This window comes from Caretta caretta, chromosome 1 (genome assembly GCF_965140235.1).
Source record: "Caretta caretta isolate rCarCar2 chromosome 1, rCarCar1.hap1, whole genome shotgun sequence".
Taxonomy (NCBI): Eukaryota; Metazoa; Chordata; order Testudines; family Cheloniidae; genus Caretta; species Caretta caretta.
This window is the reverse complement of record NC_134206.1, coordinates 313,067,167-313,092,470: the sequence shown is the minus strand read 5'-3', so window position 1 is coordinate 313,092,470 and position 25,304 is coordinate 313,067,167. Positions and strand designations below refer to the sequence as shown.

The window sequence follows — 25,304 nt, the reverse complement described above, 5'->3', positions numbered from 1 at the left end:
GGCTCCCGCCGCCACTCGCTATCTGGGGCAGCAGGTCGCGCGAAGAGCCGCCGTGCCGGGCCCCTGGAGTGGCGCTTGCGCACTGCGGGCCCCCGTCCCTCCCCGCAGGGGGAAGCCGCTACAAAGGGGCGCGCGGGCGGCAGGAGGGTTCCGTGGGGCGGGAGCCGCCAGGGGAGGCCGTCTCCGAACAGCTCGCCCCGGGGCGGGGGCGGGGGCGGGGAGCGGAGCCGAGCCGAGCCGAGCCAAGCCAAGCCACGCCACGCCACGCCACCCGGCTCCAGGCAGCAGTACTGAGCCACCGCGCGCAGGCAGCTCTCCTCCTCTTCCTCCCCCCTCTGGCCATGCAGCGCAGCGCTGGCTCGCTTCTTTCCACCGGCCCGGCGGCTCTCGCCGCCCCTTCTTCACGCCCGTCGCGCTGGCGAAGGAGAAGCAGCCGGTCAACACGTTACTAGCGGGGGGACTCCCGGGGCTGCTGCTGCTCCCCTCTGAACTTGCAACGGGCGGGAGGAGCCGCTTGGCCGCTGCTAATTTCATGATCTGATTTCACCTTGCGGTGTTACCCGCCGATCAGATGCGGTCGCTAATTCCAGCAAGAGTTTTGCAAAGCTCTTAAGCACCCTTGGGCTGGATGCAGCAACCTGTTTACTCCGAGGCGCTGGAGAAGAGGAAGGAGTGTTTGCAATGATCTGGCAGGGGGGAGGGAGCTTGTATGTTCGCAGAGACCTTTCCGTGCAGTAGAGGCAAACCGCCGGGATAAAGCCAACATCAAGAGGATGTGATTAGGCAGCTCAAGACCCGCTGCAAGTGTTACCCCAGAAAGGGCGGCGCGCTGGATGGGGGGCGGCGGGTTCCTCTAGCGTTTGCACTTGCTACGATAATTCGGAGACGTTGATGCAACTTCTCAAGGTTTGTCCCGCCAGGCTGAGGCGGGGGGGGGGGGGGGGCGCGGGGAGGGACAAGATCCCGCCTCGGCGTGCAGTTTATTTTCCCTTCGTTTGTTGTCTGATCTCTCTCTCTCCTTTCGGTACATTTTCTGCGGAAATGAATCGAACCTGAAACGTGCAAAGGCTTAGCAGTGTCCTTTATTAATACTCATCCTCCTTCTCCCCACCCCCGCTTTCCCCCGTGCAGCTGGAGCCGGTGTGCGAGTGTTTGTCAGCAGCAGGGACATGGGTCTAACTCCTAACACCACCAGCGTGGGCAGCAGCTGCTTATAAAGGGGGAGCCACCGAGTGCGACCACCTCACCGCCATGCAGCCCCACCGCGCGCCCTTCGCATTCGCCTTGGTCCTGCAGCTGCTCGGAGCTTTGACCCCCTTCGCCCAAGTGGCCGGCCCCCGGGCGCCCTTGGCCCCAGCTGCTCTGGAGGGGAGAGCGGATCGCGAGAGAGAAGGTGCTCCGCATGCAACCCGGCGCCAGGCAGCCCCTGGGCTGCTCCAGCAAGTGCTGCCCTCACCCAAAGAGGAGAGCCGCCGGACCGTCCGCGGATTCAGTTTAGGAAACGGTGCCAGAGGGTCGTGGCAGAAAGCGCTTGCCAGCAGATCCAAAGCAACAGCACCACATGCAGCGGCGGAAGAGGCTGCACCGATGCACGGCGCTAGGGACTTTGCTGCTGACGCTGCCCTTCGCTTGGGCGTGAGGAACAGTAGCAGTAGATTTCCTGCCCTGGAGCCTAGGAGGCAGCCTGAGACCCCTGGGCAGGACCCTGGCGAGGGGAGGGAGAATACGGACCGATCGGTAGCTATGGGGATGGGAGGATACTCTACTCTCCAGTGGCTTGCCGTGCACGGGGAGGAAGGTAGCAGCCATGCTTCAAGCCACAGCCCCAAGAGGCTTGCCAGGAGCAGGAGAGGAGCCAGCGAGCTGCAGGGCAGGGGCAAGGGAGGAGGGGGAGGGAAACCCAGGAGCCTTAAGAATAGCAACCTGGCAAAGCCTTTCAACAGCTCCTTGGGCAGCCCGGCACCTCCAGCCAGGGGTGATGGAGAGGAGGAGGATGCCCCTCAGCTGCTGCCTTTGAATGGCTCCTCCCGCGGTGGGCTAGAGAGGGGCGCAGGAGCCCGCAGCAATGGGACAAGCCGCCGGGCCCGGCTGAAGAACCCTTTCTACCCGCTGACCGAGGAGTCGTACGGCGCCTATGCGGTCATGTGCCTGTCCGTGGTGATATTCGGTATCGGGATCATGGGCAACATGGCAGTGATGTGCATCGTGTGCCACAACTACTACATGAGGAGTATCTCCAACTCCCTGCTGGCCAACCTGGCCTTCTGGGACTTCCTCATCATCTTCTTCTGCCTGCCCCTGGTGATCTTTCAGGAGCTCACCAAAAAGTGGCTGCTGGCAGACTTCTCCTGCAAAATCGTTCCATACATCGAGGTAATTACAGTTGTTCATAATAATAATAGCTTACATTTATACAGTGCCTTTCCTCCCAAAGGATCTTACAAACTTACACTCTCTGGTAAACTTTAGACATAGGGATTCTCATCCCATCCACAGCAACCATGCCTGCAGAAAGAGGAGGCCTCTGGTAGCAAAGTGGGAAGAAATGTATGGTTTATGCGTCCATATTTTTTTCCATAACTAGGACTTGCTGTTTATTACTAAGAGAGTATGTTGACAGCTACTGAATAGAGTCATTGTCCACCGGGTGTGTAGAGGCACTAAGCCCTGTTCGGAACAGTCAGATCACTTGATCTTCTGTATGTCACATCAAAAAGACGATTTTCTTTTCCAGTCATTTTTTAAAAATTATATTAAATGTGGAGGTTGTGCACGTTGATTACAGCCAGAATCAGTTTATTTTACTGCCAAAAGTCCTTGCAATGAAGACTTTCCTCCCATTCCCTAAACTTCTTTTAAAGAATGGAAAATTAATTTATCTACCCCACCCACAATTACACAAGAAACTGAGGAATATATTGGCAGGTTTTCAGAGCTGCTAATACTCAGGTATTTCTCACATAGTCATACAATCTGATAAAAGATATTGCTCTCACTCAAGCTGATTCTGCTACACTTCTTTTGCCTCTTGTGACCCTGCAGGGGAAGTATCTATAAAAACTGTCTAAGTCTTTCTTCTTGTTAAGCTGATCCTGCGGTGAGGGAGGTGCCTTTATAGTCAAAGAACTGTGAATGTGAGATGTGCACTAATAACTTATTCTTCTATTTCCAAATCCCACAATTATTTGGTTTTTCTTAAAAAATGACTCAGGTTCCATTTAATTCCTAACCTCTTGGCAACTGTTCAGACACTCTGCCAACCAAGCTTTCAGCCAGCTGGCTAGAATCCTGCTACTGTTCAGGTTCTCCACTTTATTTACTGGAAGCAGAAAACTGAAGCTTGTTGGTAGTGTGTAGCCCATAATTCTGGCTAGCTGTGCTGTGTGCCTTTGACACTATATGTATAACATTATTTCTTTACCGAAAGCTATGGGATAGTGAGCAAAAAACAACTGTTGATCAGCTGGTCCTTAAAAGGTTTATTAGGCACACAGGAAACTGTTTTTTCATTCATAATTATAGTGTCAATTTCCACATCACATAGGTGCATTGAATAAAATATAAGTAAATGGTGATATATTTTAGGGATTAGAATCAGACGTAGCCATTAAAATAGCTGTCATCACTTCTTTATATTAGGCACAGTGTGTTACTGGGTGGTGTGCTACAGTTCGATGCATCTAATTTAAGTCAGTGGAATCCAGTGGTCAACAGTTTCCACACTACATTAACTTAAAATAAAATATTAAAAAGCCTAATTTATGAAGTAGAAAAATCAAACACATTTGGTTATTAATAACCAAATTTATTTTGTTGAGAATGGATGGTTAGTAGTGAATATAATGGTCATAAAATTAAATTTTTTGATTTTAAAAGTCCCATTTGCCAGTAATTAATACACTAAATGCATAAGCAGCATCCGTTTCAATGAAATTAATATCTATTATATTTAAAATATCCCAAGACTTTCCTATAGTGTTATTTTGCACTTCCTTATTTTCCTGTGCTGCATTTTTATACAAAATAGGAAATATCTTTTGTTATCATTGTAATGCTGATTCCTGTTACATGTCAGTGATTTGAAGTGGCTTTTATGTCCTGTATTATCTGACAATTACACAGTATAGCCACATCATTCTTGAAAATGTAATTGCTAACGTTATCAAAAGTTTGGGCTTGCAAAAGATCTGAATGCTTCATAAAGTAGAGGAAGATTACAAGAAACTGTCTGTTTTGATGTAGATGCTACTGATTTAAGAAGGTAAGAGATAAATATAATTTTCCAGAAATCTGTAATCATCAACTAGTTTTATACACATTTAAACAATTAACTATACAGCTTTTTAAGAGTGGCAGTTTTTGAAGTTAGCTTAGTTGTATAGATATAAGGTGCGATTTTTGAAAAGTGTCTCAGTGACTTAGGACAGTGGTTCTCAAATTTTTGTACTGGTGTCCCCTTTCACACAGCAAGCTCTGAGTGTGACCCCCCCTCCATAAATTAAAAACACTTTTTTATATATTTAACACCATTATAAATGCTGGAGGCAAAGCGCGGTTTGGGGTGGAGGCTGACAGCTCATGACTTCCATGTAATAACCTTGTGACCCTCTGAGGGGTCCCAACCCTCAGTTTGAGAACCCCTGACTTAGGATGTGTGGTCCTATGTCACATAGGTGCTTTTGAACCCACCTGTACATTCAAAGGTGCATAGAACTAGTTGCTCAGTTGAGAATGTCTGATTATCCAGAGCAAGTTATGTAACTGTAAGGTGACTCAAGGTTGCTTTGTACTGTATTTAAAAGTCTTAACTAACGCAATGAACTATATATATGAATAGTCTTAGTTTAGCAATTTATGCCTAATTGCTATCTATTAGTGCTGCTTAATGGATGTTAATTGTGCGGAAAATTTTTAACAAGAAGATACAAGCAATTCTAAAATTGTTTACACTTCTGTGAAAAAATTTTTTTAAAGATTTTTTTTTCTGTCTGAGCTTCCAGCGTTATGTCTGAAAGATTGGACCTCTTAATAGCATCTAATTTAAAGTGCACTTTCCCCATTTAATAAAGATCTGTTGCAGCAAACCATAAGCATGCATTTCTGCACCATAAATCTGCCACATTTGGGTCATCTCTAGCTGTCTTTTCAACTACATAACTGAAAATAATGAAAAGAGTATTGAACACCTTGTGGAGAAATAAACTTAACTGATTAATAAAGGCTCCAATGCCCCTTACACATGTCTAATGAGAGGGGAGAGAGCCCCTGGGGATCGTAGCTTGGGAGGGTGCAGAAGCTAGGAGTGCCATCAACTCTGCCACTTTTTAACCCTGTGTTTGGCATCTCTGAAAATCTTGCCACTTTTTATTTACATTTCTAAGTATAGATTTAAGAGCCTAACTTTTGGCACCCAGGTTTGAAAATGTTGGCTTGAGTAATATATGTTGTTTTCCCATCCACTTTCCTTGATATTACTCTCTAAAAGGGGTTTTAGGAGCAGCACTCAGGTCAGAGCCAGGTGGTATGGGGGTTCAAGAAGCACTGTAAAATTGGCCTTGGCAGATCCTCCCCCTCTGGGCACTGAGACCCTCAGCCTCATCTGGTTTGGGTGAACTTCGCCTCTATAAGGGAAGAATTAGAAGAAAACTCAGGAATGCTAAAAGTTGGTGTATCCATTCCCCTTTGTGCAATGGAGCATCATTATGCACTCCATGGTTTGTTTTTTGATTTGATTTGTTTTTCATATCCTAGTTAGGCTTTAATAGAAGTATGGTAACCAGCAATATTAATGATACTAACAGTTTTCTTCTTCAAACATTAACAAACATTACTTAAATAGAACCCACAAGCCTGCTGTGAAGTGGGATTTTTATAGTTTGGAAATTGGAAGCAGACAAGTTAAGTAACTTGTGTAAGGTAACAGCAGGGTTGTGTCATCCATGATTAGAAAATGCCCCCAACTTCCAGACTTTAATTGGAACCTCCCTCTAGTTGTGTGTGTCTGTCGTGCTTTTAGAGGTTAGAATAGAAATATGGCTGGTTTGGTTAAAGTAGGTTGAAAACAGATATAACATGCTTTAGTATCAACTGAAAAAAGTTACCTATTGAGGGATTTAATTGCTCAGGGATTGGGAAAGGGGTGTAGAGCATATCACCCTTCAGGTGCTGATTTGAATCCAGCTCAGGTTGGTAGTGAATAAAAGTCAATGTCTTTTGATGCCTTGTTCATTGATCTGTATGCAATGTGTTAGTGGCATCAGTCCAGTTTCTGGTGGGCAACTTCCAACTCACTAACGCCACCACACAATTATCATTCTTAGTGGCAAGTGTAAGGATTGATTTGGCCTAGAAAACTGACTGCTCTCTCTCTACCCCAGAGTTGGTCCCTTCATGGCAAATTTGAGGCACATTTATGGGAAAGTTGGCCATTCTGTGCCTGTTCCAAGACTGTTAATACAGCCTCGTTTGATACATTCGGCATTAATAAAACAAATACATTAAATATTTTGAGCTTTCCAAGGCAAGGACTTGTACAGGGTATAGCATCTTCTGAATTTAACAAATAATAATTTTAAAAGAAGTTTTTAATAAATTGCTACGCTTTTATTTTATAGCTGCATGATGACATCAGCCACTCGCACTGCTGTATTTGGTGTTCTGTCAGTGTTTCTTTCCTCTACAAACCTCTGTCTTCAGCGGGTTTATAAATTGTCCATAAAAATTTGCTTTTCGCATTAACTTTGTATGCAGTATTTCAGCATAGAAATGAATTTGTGTCAGACTGGGTTCAAAATTGGATCAGCAATATTTGTCATATAACTGTGGAAAGAAAAAGACAGCTCTATCACAGGCACCATTGAATGTTGTCTTGTCATTGGGCTATCCTCTCTCACAGTTACTGAGTGATTGTGTGACAGGGTGTTCCTGTTAAGTATGAAGGGGCAGGTTTAACAATAGTGTCATGGTGGTAGTGCTAAGAATCAGGACATGAACTCCTCATCTAGAATGGTGAAGAGTTTGAGCCTCACTTAAGAAAACTGCTGTTTCCTAAAAGTGTAAGTTTTGTTTACCTATGTTTATTGGTAGATTTCAAAGAAGAAAGGGAACTAAAAATTGAATCTATTACAAATGAACAAAAATAATGATTGTTTGTTTATTTTAAAGAAACAACAATAAAAACCAGTTGATCTGAAAGAGCATCAAGTTCCTCACTGTTCTTGACGAAGCGTTGGTGCACTAATTAGGACTCCCAGGGTCATGACATTAGGGTTAACTGCCCCTCCAGCAGAATTCAAGAACAGCCACCTGAAATAAGCACAGTATACTAGCAGCACCTGGACATATGAAAGGGTAGCAAATACAGAGCAGTGTGCCAAGCAGCACCTTGATAAGTGCTCTGTGCTACTACCACAGAGAAGCAGCCACATTATAGACATCTGCGGAACGTGTCCATGATACCAACGTTCATGGTTACCACAGGGCTTTTCTGATCCTGAACTTGATACGCCTCTTCCTCCAACATACAAATGCTGATTACTAATAGCAGATGAGTATTGTGTTTCTAGTCCACTCTAGGCATGGGAATATTTCATTTTTGGACCAGAGTAATGTGCTACATACAGTGATGCTACTTTGCCTATCTTAAAACATAGAACAGTGAGCAAGGTAAGTATCATTTTATCATAGGAAGAATAAGGATTTATATTTTACTTCTGTATTTTTGTTGTTTCATTGTAGCTGCTATAATTTTTTTCCCTTCATTCAACACAAACATTGAATAAATAGATACAAATAAAATAAATAAAAATAAAATAAAAACACAAATAAAAAGATACTCTAAATACTGCAAAATATTAAGTTATAAGGAAGTACAAGAACATACAGTATTGCAGATAATGAGCTGATTGTATTTATTTACTGTAGGCAAAAATGACAAGGATTTAGGAGCCACCACAGGATGTTGAATTAAAAATAAGAATACAAAGTCGGTGTGCATATAGAGCTGTCAAAATAAGAGAATAGACTCTCAAGTCTCAGAAAAAAACATTTACGGTTTCTTTATGGATATAACAGGAGTGAGCAGGTAGGGACTAATGGGGTCTCATTCTGGGTTCAGAATCAGTGCATCCATTGGCTCTCAATATTTTCTGTAGAATGACCCCATGTTACAACAGAAAATGTTTCCAGATCCCTTTCCCATTTAGCCATAAATAGGGCCCTACCAAATTCATTGTGCATTTTGGGCAATTTCACAGTCATAGGATTTTAAAAATCATAAATTTCATGATTTCAGATATTTAAATCTGAAATTTCCGGGCCTTGTAACTGTAGGGGTCCTTACGCAAAATGGGGTAGTGGGGGGGTCACAAGATTATTGTAGGGGGGTCGTGGTATTGCCACCATTACTTCTGTGCTGCTGCTGGCGGTGGCGCTGCCTTCAGAGCTGGGCGGCCAGAGAGCGGCAGCTGCTGGCTGGGAGCCTCCCTACAATAACCATGCAAACGCCGCCCCCCCAACCCTCTTTTGGGTTGGGACCCCCAGTTTGAGAAATGCTCGTTTCCCCTATGAAATCTGTATTGTGTAGGGTAAAAGTACACAACAGACCAGATTTCACGGTGGACACCAGTTTTCACAGTCTGAGACACATTTTTCACGGCCAGGAATTTGGTGGGGTCCTAGCCATAAAGAAAGGTTATGCCCCCCCAGGTCGGGATGTCATGACCTAAGCTACATTTTTGTTTTGTTCAACAATTCTTCCTTAATCCTATCTCTGCCAGTCTTATTTCTGTTGCCTTTCCCCACTCATTTAATTTGTAAAAAGAAAAGGAGTACTTGTGGCACCTTAGAGACTAACCAATTTATTTGAGCATAAGCTTTCGTGAGCTACAGCTCACTTCATCAAGTGAGCTGTAGCTCACGAAAGCTTATGCTCAAATAAATTGGTTAGTCTCTAAGGTGCCACAAGTACTCCTTTTCTTTTTGAGAATACAGACTAACACGGCTGTTACTCTGAAACCTGTCATTTAATTTGTGTCTCTCCCTTGATCAGCTGGAGGATCCACATCTAAAGTTCTGGAGGTGAGGACTGAATGCTGTGGGAGAGTGGCCAGAATTAGAAGTAGGACCAACTGATGAAAGCTTTAGAACATTCAGTTAACTGCTGAAGTGCATGAACAGGGACTGGTAAACTAGGACAATAGGGTAGGAGAAGAGAACTGATGCAATAAGATGGCTTACTCCTCCAGTGAATGTTTTCATGAATTTAGTGTCACTGTTTAATGACTCAAAGATTGACTGATGGCTAAGAAGTTAATGATCCAAAGGCTATGCCAACTCTGAAGGACTGCCCTGGTGCCCAATAAAATCCTGTTTTAATGTACATCTTAAGTGTGTGTGCAATATCTTGTAAATATTTTTAAAGGAACGACATGAAAATTTTTCAGTGAGATATTTTTAATGGCAAAGTATTTTCTGGGCATGTTTTTGTTGGTGAGAAGGAGGGGAAATCTTTCATTTTCTCCTCTTCTGTAATTAAGGTTTTACTGAACAAGACAGTTGGGGGAGTTTATTTTCCTCTTAGCAGATCAGATTTGTTTTCATGTAATTGGAAATGTGGAATTTTCAGTTCTGATCTAATAAGAGAAACATGAGCCTCGTCTGCTGGTGTCTTCATGAACATGTAAGAATTGAAGGAAAAGTTCTGCGATGTAAGAGACCCACATGGAGCTAAATCAGAAAATTAAGTGAGGAAAGTTTGGCTAACTTAAAAGTGTAAGTTAATCATATAAAATCAAAGGCATAGTGGGCCTGATTCACCACTGTGGTGCTCAAGTTTTAAACTTCTATAACTCAGTGGAATCAGATTTTTAGAGTAAAGATTGAAATACTGGGCCAGATTCTCAGCTGAAGTAAATCACTGTAGCTCCATCAAAGCCAATGGAGCAACACAGATTTACACCATTTGAGGATCTGGCCCTCTGTCCATACCCACCGTGTTGTATTTCTTGATTGGAGATCTGTTTACAGTGAGTTATTGGAGTTCTGCAGTTATCTAGGCATAATGCCATGGGTTAAAGATAGAGCAAGGTGGATTTGATTTAAATCAAATTGATTTAAATCACAAGTCAGGAAAACTCTATTTAATCATGGATTTCTACATAAAAGTGCATTCTTGTTGGTTGTTATAACCTTAATACATCTTCTTCACAACTCAGAGATAGATGTAGGTTTCTTTTTTAGAAGGTACACACTATACATTTTTAAACAGTGATTTATTTTGAAAACTTTTCAGATTAGTTTTACAGCTGTATCAGAAAATGAATGATTGTTTGGTTATTTCATTTACCAAAGGTAATTGAAGCAGATATTTATGAGGTCATTGGGAGGTGAACTATCTCCAGTTCAACATGTTAATCATTTATATTTGGAGGATTTTCTTGTTATGCTGTATTAGGAGGAGAAAATCACCAGACAGACATTTAAATTGTTTTATTTAACTAAAACAACAACATTATGTATTCTGGATTTTTTTCTTCAACAGCAAATATATAATACTTTAACAAAACAAGCATATGAATTTTTGAATTTAGTTAAACATTCACGTTTTTTAAAATCAGGTTTGTTTTTGTTAAAATTGTTTTTCACTAAAGTAGTTAAATGAAATATTTTCCAAAAAAACCCCAACAAAAATTAAATCAACAATGTCAGCCAGGCAACATGAGACACTTAAAATATTGGCTTCTGCAGCTAACTCAGTCGTCTTCACCTCCATTGTCCTGTTTGTTCATAATCTCGAAAAGAAAAACAAGCTTTCCTGTTTTTTCAGGTCCCAAACAATTTCTCTATTTGGAATGAATTAGTCCAAAGGAAGAAAATATTCTTTCTACAGCGGTAGAAGAAGCTACTGTTAAAAGTGAGATTATCACTTCAACAGTCTCTGAATCCAAGTGCTTAGTGTGACTTTTTTTAAAACATCATCAGCAAACATATACTTGAATGGTTCACTCTTAGCTCTGAAGTTCATTATAGGTGGAATTATGGAGGGATGATTGCTGGATGTCCATGTCCTAGCCAACTCGTCTTCTTCAGCAGTTAAGGTTTGACCCTGGTACCAAGTATTAAGAATATTTGCAAGAAAATTAGCTGGAGATAGTGCTTGTCCCATTCATTTTTTTAATGCTTGTAATTTAACTCTGTCATTGCATATTTCTCTTTTTAAGATCTCACTCAATTCCTTCCACATTTCAACAGCGTCAGCAATAAAACAGCTATTTCCCTTTATTTTCTTCAAGGCTACAGAAATAGGCTTCAGGGTACTCAGCATGTGTTCAACATTTCTTCTAAGCCCAATGTTGAGAACTTTGGCTGTGACTGTGCCATTTATTTTTTCACGATTTTATTCACAAACTGTCATCAGATTAGGCCAGTTCTTGATATAGTGCTCAAAACAGTCCACTACTGAGTTCCACTGCACGTCTTGTGGGAGAGTTAGCTTGGTTCCGCCCACTTTTTTCAGAGCAGCTGTTGCAAAGTGGTTGTTACGGAAGTATTTCGCAATGTCAACAACATTAGCCTTTATTTCTGGAATACTGAAGTCTTTGGCTAGGAGGTGCATCAAATGAGCTCTGCAACCATTTGTTATTAGCTTGGGCCTCTCTTAACTCTCTTCTAAATTTCTTCTCATCTTGGACACATTTGCAGCATTGTCTGTGACCAAGCTGCATACTAGATATTTGAATTTTTTTCAGTTTGTTACAGCTTTTTCTGCTACTTCTTGTAAGTATTCTGGTGTGTGTGCATTTCCTGATGTATCAATTGTTTCTGTAAGGAAGACATTCCCTTCTTCTGTTGTCACACAAGCACATACAACAGGATCATTGTGGACATTGTTCCACCCATCAAGACTCAGGTTAACAATTTTAGCCTCTAGACCTTTTGCATACTGCTCAATTTCTCTTTCATACACTTTATCCAGCAATTTGCCTGCAACATCTGCTCTGTTGGGTGGACTGTACCCTGGTCTTAATGACTGAACCATGTTAATGAAGTGTGGGTTCTCAATCATATGGAAAGGAGAGTTTGTTGCATAAACAAACCAGGCAATTTTTTCATCAATTACCTCTTTTGGTTCTTATCACAAATGTATCTATGGTTGTTTCTGGATGATGGATATTTTTTTTCTTTTTGCTACAGGTGATATACTGTGGCTATGTGACATACATGATGTGACTGAAACACTATAATTGGCAGATAACTCTGAAACTATAGAAAATGATGGTGATCTTGAAGGTGGATAGTCTTCAGAATCCTGTATGTTGAGGATGGATTCTCCTAAACAAAATAAGTCCATGCAGTTATTTAATTATTATTACCATACTGCTCATTTAGTATTACACATTGCATTCACTGACACTCAGTACTACTTTAAAGGTGAAATTGTAAACGGAAGATCTGCCTATTTCAGCTATTTATTTTTTATCACGGCTGCATCTAAAATGGTAGTACCAGAGAGTAACAACTATATTTTTTTTGCTCAAACATGAGAATTCAAGACTAGTCCAGAAGGAAGATAGGCAGTCCTTAAGTAAGAAGTATGAAATAAAAAAGTTTACCAACTTGAAGGTCCTGCATGTGTAGACATGTTCCTTTCATCATCTTCAACACAGCTTCCTCCTGAGAATGAACACTTCTCATGAGGTTATTTCATTCAGGCAACCAGGCCTTGTATTTCTTTGTTGCACTGTTTGCATTTTGCACGTATTCCTGTCTTACCCACAGCTAGAAGAATGTCATTAAAATATTCCCAAACTGGATCTCTTTTTAAGGCCTGCTGCCATTATAGGTTTTCCCTTCTAGTGAGAGAATGGTATGGTAGATCTCAAATTAATGAAGGATACACTCAGAAAGACCTCAATACTTCTGGAATATGCTGCTCATACAGTTTTAGTTCTGTTTCTAGTGCCTGTCCCTCCCTTCTCACATTTATCTCCAGGCTTCTTCTCCTTGTCCTGATCTATTCTGACCCCAACAATCTTCTGTTCATTGAACTTTTTGAAACTTTGCACTTTCAGAGAGAGGTAAGGGATTGACTCTGTGTACACAAATTTAGAGAGGGACAATAGGGTTGAGGTCTGTTCTCAGCGCTGTATATTATTTATTTATTTAAAAACATTTTTGCTGTTAACAAGCATGTTATCTCTGGAGACACAAATCCACAGTTTGAGAACTGCAAAACTAAGCATCTTTGATGGTATCTTCTAGACTGAGCACTGAGTCCCATTGGGTAGATAAAAAGATTAACCTAAATAATCTATACAGAAGCCCCTGGAACCCCATAAGATTGGGTCCCTAATCCATGAACTATTGGAACGCATGTACAAATCTTTTCTTAAACATTATATGAATATAAGCAAAAAGAACGAGGAGTATTTGTGGCACCTTAGAAACTAACAAATTTATTTGGACATAAGCTTTTGTGGGCTAAAGCCCACTTCATCAGATGCATGCAGTGGAAAATACAGTAGGAAGATATATACAGAGAACATGAAAAATTGGGGTTGCCATACCAACTCTAACGAGACTAATCAATTAAGGTGGGCTATTATCAGCAGGAAAAAAAAACTTTTGTAGTGATAATCAGGATGGCCTATTTCCAACAGTTGACAAGAAGGTGTGAGTAACAGCAGGGGAAAAATTAGCATGGGGAGATAGTTTTTACTTTGTGTAATGACCCATCCACTCCCAGTCTTTATTCAAGCCTAATTTAATGGTATCCAGTTTGCAAATTAATTCCAGTTCTGCAGTTTCTCGTTGGAGTCTGTTTTTGAGGTTTCTTTGTTGGAGTATTGCGACTTTTAGGTCTGTAACTGAGTGACCAGGGAGGTTGAAGTGTTCTCTGACTGGTTTTTGAATGTTATAATTCTTGACGTCTGATTTGTGTCCATTTATTCTTTTGCGTAGAGCCTATTGTCTCATACTATAGAATTAGAATTTATAATCCCTATTCCATGATGAGATATCTTTGAGCTATAATGTATCTTAATTAAAACTATCTTTAGATAGGTTATTTTCCTGAAAAATCTGATTTAAATAAAAATCCATTTTTAATTTTTTTTTTTTTTTAAAAAATCACTGATTTTTATCTACCCTGAGAGAGAACTTCGCTCATAGCAGTGTTTCTCAGCCCGTGGGCCACTTGTGGCCCAATCAGCACACAGCTGCAGCCCATGTGACATCCTCAGGGCCATACAGGTAGTATATATATTGTGTGGATGTGGCCCTCAATGCTGCCCTCAATGGTAAATAGGTTGAGAGCCACTGGCTTGTAGCTCATAGCTATCCATGTCCTTGCTTTTGTCAGTTTAACTCATTCGTAGCACTACTGTAACATATTTTTGAAGATTAACATGCAGTTTGTTAATATGGAGGCACACACTAAAGTAGATTGAATGCCCTGGGGACAAATCTCCCTTCCCCCCCCATCACACAGGCTGTGGTCAACACCCATTGATCTCAGTGAGTATTACTCATATCCTGCAGGGGAGACAATCAGACCCCAGAATTGTGACAGTGCCTTGAAGCAAGGCAGTTACAGTGAATCCCTATTCATATCTATTCTGGAGGAGCTGAAAAGGATTTAGATTAGAGTATTCCACTGTATAATGCTTTTTTACCATTTTTTCCATGCAATCATTAAACTCATTAATGTGTGCAAGATAGGAAACCACTGCATGAACCAGACACATGCTAGCATTATTTATCCTGTTTCATCAGTAAACTAACAGTTGCATTTTGAAAGATGACTTCTCCTGTTCCTAGTTGTTTCCTCTTGCCCTGTTTCACTGTCTTAAACCTCTTAAGTCGTCAATCAGTTAATATGACAGGAACCCCGTAGGTTATGTTTGTTCATGGTAGACATGCCTTCTTTCATTAGTCCAGTTCTAACTGCAGCATCTAACGGTTCAGCCATGGCAGAACATTATATGATATAGTGGGACTCTGAACCACTAAAAGGAGGTGCTTCTGTTACTCAATTAGAATAGACATTAAAAGAGAGGAAAAAAGTTTACTTAAAAAAGGGCAGCGTCTCTTTTCCTGTACTGATTTTTGCAGTTCCCTCACCATTTTAAGACTCAGGAGCATTCCCTTCTCTGCATACGGAGAGACTCTTGGCAAGAGGCTAAGAGCTGTGTGCTGATCCATTTGGTATTCATGTTGGAAGAGAAGATGGTTAAAGATGTTGATGTCAAGAATACACAAGACATTTAAATGTTTCAGAGACACAAATCAGAAATTGTAAATTTGCCACTGTGACATCTCAGCCCTGATGTATGAAAATTCTTTTTATTAGCTCATTTAATCATTGCTACTTTTTAATGCTTATTAAAGATTTTCCTGTAACTCTAATTTCCCTTTAGTTATTTTTGTTTTTTTGCCAGTATTACCAAGCTTTTCTTTGAGCCTTATCAGACAGTTTAATTCTCAAAATTAATAGCTTCACCAATTAAAAATGTTTACAGTTCTGCTTTGTCGTCATTAATTATTCCTCCCAGTGCAGGTTAATTAATAAGAGATTGAATCTTACTCATTCCCTCTCTCAGGAAGCTGCCCAACTAAGCCAATGCTAACAGGTTTAATCCCAAGGGTCTCATATTTTGCAGTGATATTGAATTTTAGCAATCAGATATGGCCATTAAATGGTCAAGCCCAACATGAATGATACATTTATATAATTGTGTATAATTGCACTATCTATCTTTGCAGAACTTTTTATGGGATGTATATAAACAAGTATATTTCAAAATTATGATGGAAATCAGAATGCATTTTGAAATGCACCCTTATAGAATCTTAAGTACTTCACTGCACATTGAACTTCGGTAAGCAAAAATTACAGTCAGCTGCCCAATAGCTCCATAAATTTTACCAGTTAGTAACAGACATGGCTAATCTATTATCACAAGTAAGCATTCTTCTAAATGAACAGGAAAATCAGTTAACAATTCCTATTAACATACCTTCACTGCTCTTTTGCACCAGCACATTTTGGGCACAGCAACAATCTATAAAACTAGGAGAGTCAATGAGTTAGAGTGCAGCACAACAAAATTGAAGGATGTAATCTTTCTCCAATTGAAGTAAACAGGAGTTTTGCTTTTGAATTTGAATTGAAGTTGAATTTATTGGAAGCAGGATTGGGCTAAAAATGTGTGTGATCTTCTCACCAATTGGTCTTTAGCAACTGAAATATAAACAATATAAATTGATAGGGAGTTAGCTTCTGAGACAGTACAAGATCACTACTTACACATGGAATGACAGATAGTGGAGCTAGACAAGATGTGATGGGGCATCCTGTCCATTGCTCTGATAATTTAACATTTTTCCTTACAGTGTATTATTGAAAGCTTCTTCTAGTCCAGTTTTAAATTGCTTGAACAATGGGGCATCAACCACTCCTCTTGGCCTGTATCCTAGCGTGCAATAGCCCCTGCTACTAGGACATGATATTCAGCCTAAATTTTCCTGTGAGCTAATTGTAGTATTCAAGATAAAAGGGTGAGATCCTGGCTCCACTTAAATCAATGAGAATTTTGCCATTGATTTCAGCAGGGTCAGGATTTCATTCTAAATCTCTTTGGGCCAGATTTTCAAAGTTATTTACATACCAAAATATGTGGCTAAACATCTGTGGGGGGGAGGTTTTCAGGGGGGGGATTTAGACTGAGTGTTGCAGTGCCTAAATTTTATGTGCCCTGCTTCATAGACACTGGCTCCAGGGCTGGAGCACCCACGGGAAAAAAATAGTGTGTGCTCAGCACCCACTGGCAGCCCAACTGATCAGCTCCTCCCCTTCCCTCCCAGTGCCTCCCACCTGCTGCGATCAGCAGAGGTGGGGCCTTTGGAGAAGGGGTGGAATGGGAGCAGGGCCTGGGCTGGAGCAGGGATTGAGCACCCCCAGGGAAAGTGGAAAGTCAGCGCCTCTGCCCTGCCGCCAAGTGGAATTTACAACCCCAAGTTAGGCACCCAGGCTCCCCGTAAAGTGCATTGGGCGCTTATAAAAGGGATTAACAGAAGCCAGCATGCTGAGGGGGGAGCTGCGTAAACTCTCCAGCAGGAAAGACTGAGAAGAAGGGTGTGTCCTAAGCTTTCTCATAGAGAAAAAAGAATGAGGAGGCTTTATGGCACCTTAGAGACTAACAAATTTATTTGGGCATAAGCTTTCATGGGCTAAAACCCACTTCATCAGATGCATAAACCTTTCATAGAGAGTTAGGTGCCTACATTTGGGGTGCAGGGAGGTGCTGCCACCTGCTGGAGAGTCACAGCCATGAACTTTCTCATAGGTACTTAAACCAGGTCAGTTATTTGTCAAGAAAACCGGAGGAGGAGATGGTGCCACTAGTACTCCCCTGCTCTTATCTCTAATAGCCCAGTGGTTAGAGTCCTCACCCAGGATGTGAGCAACCAAGATTCCAGTCCCATCTCTGCCTGCTTTAACAAAGTACATGCTGCCCGTTCAAATAATTCAGTAGTCGTTGGAGCAGGGACATAGGTCTCCCACATCCCAGAGGGGCACCCTAATTACTAGGCCTGAGAGTCATTCTCCCTTTTTTTTCTTCTGGCCCAATGAATATTTAATTATTTATACAAAGTGGAATGGCTTCATCAGGAGAGACTGAGACACCCCCCGCTGTCCCCGACCTAAATATTCCATGGTTCAGTGAGTAGGGCAGCCTCCTGAGAGATCTGAGATGTGGATTCAGATCCCTGCTCTACCTCAGGCAGAGAGGGGAAGTGAACTGGAGTCTCCTGCGTGAGTGCCCGAATCACTGAGCTAAAGGTTGGGGAAAGGGGCACTGCTGCCTTCTTCTCTGGCAGTGGTGTTTGGTAGGGGGTCCAATCTGTCAGGTGGCCTGAGAAAGCTTTCCACACAGAGCTCCACAGGCAGCACAAAGCCTATGCACCTGCAACAATTGGTGGTAGCTGCGTGGACAGGTTGAGGATCAAAATTTTAGAATTAGGCGCCTAAAATGGCAGATAGGCGCCTGAACCCCTTTGTGGATCTGGCCCCTACGGACTTCAGGTGCCTACAATTTTAGATGGCAGCTGAGCCAGGGTTTTGTGAATGCTAGTGGCACCCAAAAGGGCAGTTGGGCACCTAAGTCAGCCATGTGAATCCCACCCCCATCAAGATTTGTCAGATGCGCCAAAGCAGATTAGGTGCCTAAATCGCATTGATTTCAAAGGAGTTAGGCCCCTCCCCTGCTTTTGAAAATCCCACTAGACATCTAGCTGCGTCTTTGGGCACCTAAATACCATTGAAAATCTGGCCCTTTTATTACGGCACTGTAAATACACGACAGAATGTCTTTAAAGGTAAACATAGGATAGTAAATTATATTATGGCTTTTGCATTTTAGTAGTCCGGGTATTTTTAAACAGTCATTTTATATGACTTGGAATGATGTGAATTGCTGATATATGAGGAAGGAGGATTTATAAATGGAAAATATTCAAATAGACATTTTACTAGTGAATTTTATTGTGACGGTGCTGTATACAAGCTGTATACAATGTTAACAGCTTGGGATCTAGCCTGTAGTCATTTCCTATATTTTAAAAATATATTTCAGACAGTGTCCGTATTAAAAATGTGTTCACTTTTCTCCCATACAGGTAGCTTCTCTTGGAGTCACTACGTTCACACTATGTGCCCTCTGTATAGACCGATTTCGTGCTGCCACTAATGTACAGATGTATTATGAGATGATTGAAAACTGTACTTCAACAACTGCCAAACTGGCCGTTATATGGGTTGGTGCTCTGTTGTTGGCACTTCCAGAGGTTGTTTTACGCCAGTTGACAAAGGAAGACTCTCCATTTAGTGGCAGCCCACCAGGGGAACGGTGCGTGGTAAAGATCTCTACTGAATTACCTGATACCATTTATGTATTAGCTCTCACATATGATGGTGCAAGACTCTGGTGGTATTTTGGCTGCTACTTTTGTTTGCCTACTCTTTTCACTATTACCTGTTCTCTGGTAACAGCAAGGAAAATCAGACGAGCAGAGAAGGCTTGCACACGAGGGAACAAGCGACAAATTCAGCTGGAAAGTCAGATGAACTGCACAGTGGTGGCTTTGACCATTTTGTATGGGTTTTGCATCATTCCTGAAAACATTTGCAACATTGTGACTGCATACATGTCCACAGGAGTCTCTCGGCAGACTATGGATCTCCTCCATCTCATTAGCCAGTTTCTTTTGTTCTTTAAGTCCTGTGTGACCCCAGTCCTCCTTTTCTGTCTTTGCAAACCGTTCAGTCGGGCCTTTATGGAATGTTGCTGTTGTTGCTGTGATGAATGCATACAGAAGTCTTCAACGGTAACAAGCGATGACAATGACAATGAGTACACCACAGAGCTTGAACTCTCCCCTTTCAGTACCATCCGTCGTGAAATGTCCACCTTTGCTTCGGTTGGGACTCACTGCTAATCGACTCTGTGGCTTTATTTGCAGTACCCCTGTTGTTTTTTTTAAACGTCATATTTTTCTTGTTGGAACAAAATGCAAGGAAAAAATGTTGCTTCTAAGAACTACCCTGTAAACCGATTTGCATATTAACACTTGTGCTTTGGAAAATAATTTCTGTTGAGTTATTAAAATGAGAGAGCCAACATGGAGTTTTAAATCATTGTATTTGGGATGGTGCTCGTATTCTATTGTTTGAGGTAGCGGGGCAACCACGTTGACCTACTTTATTTAATTCCTTGCTAACTTTTTTATAATCACTGTAAATTGATTACATAAACGTGATTTTTTGAAAGATGTTTAATGTAAAAGATGTGGTGGAAAGTATTTGAAGCTAGTTTTAATCCAATTTACTGTACAATATTGTGAGAATATTTGGAGTCTGGGAAATTTACAAGGTAGTATAATAATAAATGAGATTTTATTCTTTAATCTCATTGTCAATCTGTATTTTACCATTTAAATATTATTAATTTGCCTTAATAAGGATAAAAATCTTTGCTTTACCCAGAATAATTTAAATTGACCATATTTAATTTACCATTCACGTACTTACCCTTGGAGGTAGTAGTTACCATGTTTAAAGAAGATGCTTACAATGGAATTAGCTTTACATGAGTGGTTTTTAAATGTGCATTATGAAGGTTCAATGTGCTACATTTAAAATTTCCTTTTAAAACTTGTAGTTATACAGTGCCTAAGTTACTTTGGTCTATTTGAGAAGTAAGATTTGCTTTCACCTTGATTTGTATTATGTGTGGCTTCATTTGCTGAGTTTCTTTTCACTTTTTTCTACACTAAGGACATGCCCTCAATCTGCAAGTGTAACTCCTAGTGGCATCCATGAGAGTCCCACCACAGAGCCAGGGTATTATTTTGCCATAGGGTTGGTGACAATAAACATGAGGGACTGGAAGATGTGGAGAGTGAATTCCTTTTTTTAAAACACAAATGCATTTTCAGACACACAGGGCCTGATCCAAAGCCCATTGAAGTCAATGGAAATATTCCTGTTGATTTCAGTGGGTGTCTGATCAGGCCCACATTCCCTAAGTATTCTGGGATATGCAGCATGAATGTTAGAAGTGGATACGCTGTAAACAAATCATGAGTATTAATTATGTATTTTTCATGGAGGCCACAATCCTCTACAGGCTTGCACTTCACAACCTGTTTTTTAAGAACCATGTTGTGTTTGTCTGATTGTTTCTTTCTGTCTACAGACCTGTTAAACTAGGAAATTGAATTTATTATTTAAACCATTGTTTTCTCAAGTGACAAAATGAGCATATTTTTGTCCTCTGAAATAAAGTGTGGGTATACCTAATATAGTCCACCTTCTACAGACTCTTTAAATGTCTTGGCAAAATTGATGTGACTTCTGAAAAGAAAAAGAGATTTTCCTTTATGTGGAGTATGCTAGATTTTATACCTTTACTTTGTATATCAGTGTGGGAAAAAATAATTCCTCATTACTTTCACTTAAACATACACCAAATTCAGCAGAAAAGGTACTTATTCTGTGTATGTGTCCACTCTATTCCTTGTATCTGTTAAAATTGGACAACCATTATTGCATTAGGCCCTGATTAATCAAGCTATTTTAAGCATGTGAATAATCCCATTGACTATAGATAGGCACATGCTTAAATACTTGCTGAATCAGGACCCATGTTCTCCCGCTGTTTTGTACTGTGGTCAATCACATCTGTAGACAAGAGATCCTTTTGTAGACATTTCCTTTCCCAATTCCCTTTCTATACACTATATGGAAGCTAGAGTGCTTGATTACATGAAATAAATTATGGACAGTATTAAGCAAACAAGATGAAAATAAATTTATTTAATGTGATGGTGGCAGCTGCTTGGTTACATGTCCCCATTCCCACATTTTGTTTGTGCTGTCTATTTCTCCTCTTGTGCTTCAAGAGTCAAAATTTACACTGTACATTTGTTCTAAACTATCACTTTGCAGTCTGAATTTGTTTCTGTTTGCAACCCCTCTCCCATTTTGGTGAAGACTGTGGTTAAATGTACCCCTAAGAGGTATCTGAAAAAAGAGACTGGGAACAAGAGCACAGGATGCAGAGAGATGCTATGTATTTAAAGTTTAGTTGTTCAAAAAATCACTTGAAAACTTTTATCATTATATTTATATAATTTTGGGTGCAATACTGTGCAGTACAGCACAGAGCTGCAATTCCGCAGGGAGAGATGAGGGCACATTATGTCTCCATTTCTCCTCTAGCTTTACAGCCTACATTGGGAGTGTATAAACTGCACTGGGAAATACCATTTTCCCCCTAGATGTTCAAAGCTATATATCCCATATAGCCAATCCACTGAGCTATCCTTCCCCACTGACACATTTCCATACTATACATTAATTCTTCCAGAAATATTGTAAAATAAAAAAATATCAAAATACTGACAAGAGAAGACACATGAATGGGTAGTATTTGAAAATCAGTAGCAATTGCATGGCTAACATCCCACTTACCACTTTGAAAATGCACAGTGATACCTCTGGCTTCAGACAGAGGTGGGGAGGGATAGCTCAGTGGTTTGAGCATTGGCTTGCTAAACCCAGGGTTGTGAGTTCAATCCTTGAGGGTGCCATTTGGGATCTAGGGCAAAGATGGGGGATTAGTTCTGCTTTGAGCAGGGGTTTGGACTAGATGACTTTCTGAGGTCTCTCCCAACTGTGAGATTCTATGATTCATTGTGTAAGGTTTAATCTTTCTTTTTGTGCTGCTGAAAAGAACATTGTTTAAGCTTGTTTCCAGCTACTGTCTTGGTCCAAAATAGTTGTTGGACACTGGTGTGGCCCTTTTATTCTCATTTGCATTCTAAATTGATTAAACTTGTTCCACGTTAACAGGTTTTCATTGTTCAAGAGGCATAATATAGTGATTGTGACAGAAGTGTGGCTTGTTAGTGCATGTAGGTGTAAAATGGTAAATGAGTTCTTTGTTTGCTGAAAAGAATAGGTACTGTATTTTTTCCTATCCTAATGCCAGGATTGCCCTTCAGAAATAGCTTTCATTTTCTTAGGGTATTTTTTTCTTCGTCACTTTTTTTCACTCACCAATATTTCCTTGACTTTTTATCCTAAGAATTTCTAGAAGTATCCATGCCTGCATATTTTACATGTTAATTGAGCAAAAGAATGAGATAACTCGCAGGATTGCTCTGGGGACACAGAAACTTTCACATCATGGTCTTTATTCTCCATTCCACTAAACTGCCTTTACATCCCTATAACTCCATTGAAAACACAAAAAACAATAGTGCCTGCATGCCTGCTGAGGGGAGGAGGCACAATTTAAAGGTTCACCTTCCTCCCAACAGCTTGAGTCATGCCCTCCCTCTTACTCTCTGGCCCAATCCTGCAGCTCCCAGGTGCTAGCTCTCCATGGAGAGGCAGGGACAAACAGCTGGGAACTGCAGGGAGGGGCTGCTGCTTTAGCTCCCTGGGGAGAGGCAGCAGCAAAAGCAGCAGCTCTCCCTGAAGCTCCCAGCTGTTTGCTGCTGCCTCTCTCCACAGCCACAGCTCCCAGCTTGCAGCTCCAGCGGGAGGGGGTCCAGCAGCACCATGTGACCGAGCAGGGCCTGTGTGTTGTCTCTGACTTCTGCCCAGTAGGGAGAGGCCTCCGCAGGGCCAAAGCCCGGAGACCCAGCAGGCACGCCCTGGCTCTTGAACTTCTGAAGATTGTCATATGCGGCTCAGAGGGTTAGTCAGTTTGGACACCCCTGTGATCGAGGTCTATAAAACCATGACTGGGTGTGGAGAAAGTGAGTAAAGAAGTGTTATTTATCCCTTTACATAACATACATTTCATAGGGGGTCACCCAATGAAATGAATAGTCAGCAGGTTTAAAACAAACAAAAGGAAGTGTTTCTTCACACAATGCACAGTCAACCCATAGAACTCCTTGCACGGGCACATTGTGAAGGCCAAACCTATAACGGGTAAAAAAAGAACCAGATAAGTTCATGGAGGAGAGGTCCTTCAATGGCTATTAGCCAAGATGGTCAGGGAGGCAATCCTATGCTCTGGGTGGGATCACTCGATAATTGCCATGTTAATTCCCTCAGAAGCACCTGGCATTGGCCTCTGTTGGAAGACAGGATATTGGGTTAGATGGACCATTGATCTGACCTAGTATGGACATTCGTATGTTCTTATCAGCCCATAGCCTAAATAAACAAGGTAGACAAATGATGTCTGCATCCCCTGTTTAGAGAAGGAGAACTGAGAAGCTAGGGCCCAGATCCACAAAGGTACCGAGGTGTTGCAATACTTAACCCGTAGGCTTCCTGATGCCTAGTGGAATTTTCTGCCCTGAGTTAAATGCTTAAACTCTCCATACAGTGCTCTGCTCAGAAGCCAGCCAGCTGAGCTGGGAGGCACCTAGTCAAGGGGGAAATGTTGAGGAAAGGCATGGATGGGGCTTAGGCCCAGATCCTCAAAGATATTTAGGCTCCTCCCATTAATCTCAGAGGATTGTTGCTGTGGGGCCAGAGATTAGCAACTTCTTCCCATTTGGACCCTCAGCCAGGAACCCTCTCTTGGGGTTAGGCACTGAAGCTAGGTCAGACTTTTCTCATGAAAAAACAAGAGAGAAAGAAAGAGACCATCTCTTCCCAGTACAAGTTGCTTGGTGCTCAGGCCAGTCACCTGGGCTGTAGGAGACCCAGGTTCAATTTCCTGCCTGAATTAAAGTAGGGATTTGAAACCCAGGTCTCCCACATCCGAGGTGAGTCCCACAACCACCACACACCAAATTAGGCCCAGCTGGTGAGAGACAAAAAAATCCATTCCTGTCTAGTTTGAGAATCCCAGTTTGGCTTGCACTGGGGCTTTAAGCAGCTTGTTGGCTGTAAGGTGGCATCAAGACTTAGGTGGCTTTGCAAATGCCTAACAGTGGAAACGTAGGCATCTGTGCTCTTAGACAGCAACTGAGTGATGCTTTTGAGAATGTCAGTGGCACCCAAATGTTGGACTTAGGCACCTCAGTGGTTTTGTGACTATGGATCCAATGACCTGTTTAAGGTCATAAAGGGAATCTATAGAAGAGCTGGAGATTGAACCCAAAAGTCCTGAGGTCCTGTTCTATGTTTTATCCACAACACCGTCCTCCTTCTTTTTAGCAGGGCGTTAAACAACTAGCATGATGGTATTTTTCTATAGATTGCAGACATGTTGTTTAAAAGAAAAGTGGTAACCAGTGGTTGTCTACAATAATGTCTCCTTTTTCTTTCCTCCAGCGGTGCTGAGGTCAGTCAAAGTGAATGTGCAGAGTATATGAAGCATGTGCACAAAAGTCTTCTCCGTGTGTTTTCTTATACTTCAAGAACTGGCCTTATTCACCGTTACCTTGCACCTTGTGGAGTCATTTTACACCTGTATAATGGGTGTAAACCACTGCCAGTCTTTCCCAAAGATGCGCAAGTTTTATACCCAAAGGGAAATTGAATGGTAAAGATAAGTGACTTACCTAAGGTTACACAGAATCAAGTGTTCACGATGGGCACTGTCCCCTGCAGGGGCAGTGTAGAGGTGCATCAACCTAGCAGAATCTCTTGGGCACGCTGTAGGTGGCATTCCCAAGTGGGAATTTAGGCTAAGCATTGTAAGTACTAACTGCTTGCATTCTGCTACCCAGTGGAATTCACAATGCTGAGCTGGGTGCCCATGCTCCTATACAATGCGTAGGCATACACAGACCTTGAAGGAGAACTTGCTCCACATTTTTGCAAGGATGAA

General features: G+C 41.6%; 1 protein-coding gene across 2 annotated transcripts; it reads left to right on the top strand.

The window, feature by feature from the left end:
* Positions 1 to 448: 448 nt before the first annotated feature.
* On the top strand, positions 449 to 20,860 carry GPR37 (G protein-coupled receptor 37). Of its 2 annotated transcripts, none has more exons than XM_048836902.2 (3): positions 449 to 783; positions 1,132 to 2,373; positions 18,679 to 20,860. In XM_048836902.2, the coding sequence occupies exons 2-3, from the start codon at positions 1,252 to 1,254 to the stop codon at positions 19,495 to 19,497; spliced, it is 1,941 nt and encodes a 646-aa protein (XP_048692859.1). In that variant the 5' UTR covers positions 449 to 783; positions 1,132 to 1,251; the 3' UTR covers positions 19,498 to 20,860. The 2 variants fall into 2 exon arrangements, with proteins under 2 accessions (XP_048692859.1, XP_048692858.1); XM_048836901.2 differs by having other exon boundaries at positions 449 to 906.
* The last annotated feature ends 4,444 nt before the right edge of the window (positions 20,861 to 25,304 follow it).

What these genes read in the sequence shown, in the direction of transcription:
- GPR37 (XM_048836902.2), top strand. Translation starts at nt 1,252, where the DNA reads ATGCAGCCCCACCGCGCGCCCTTCGCATTCGCCTTGGTCCTGCAGCTG. An exon ending in AAATCGTTCCATACATCGAG is followed by an intron (nt 2,374 to 18,678) that starts GTAATTACAGTT and finishes TCTCCCATACAG; the next exon opens with GTAGCTTCTCTTGGAGTCAC.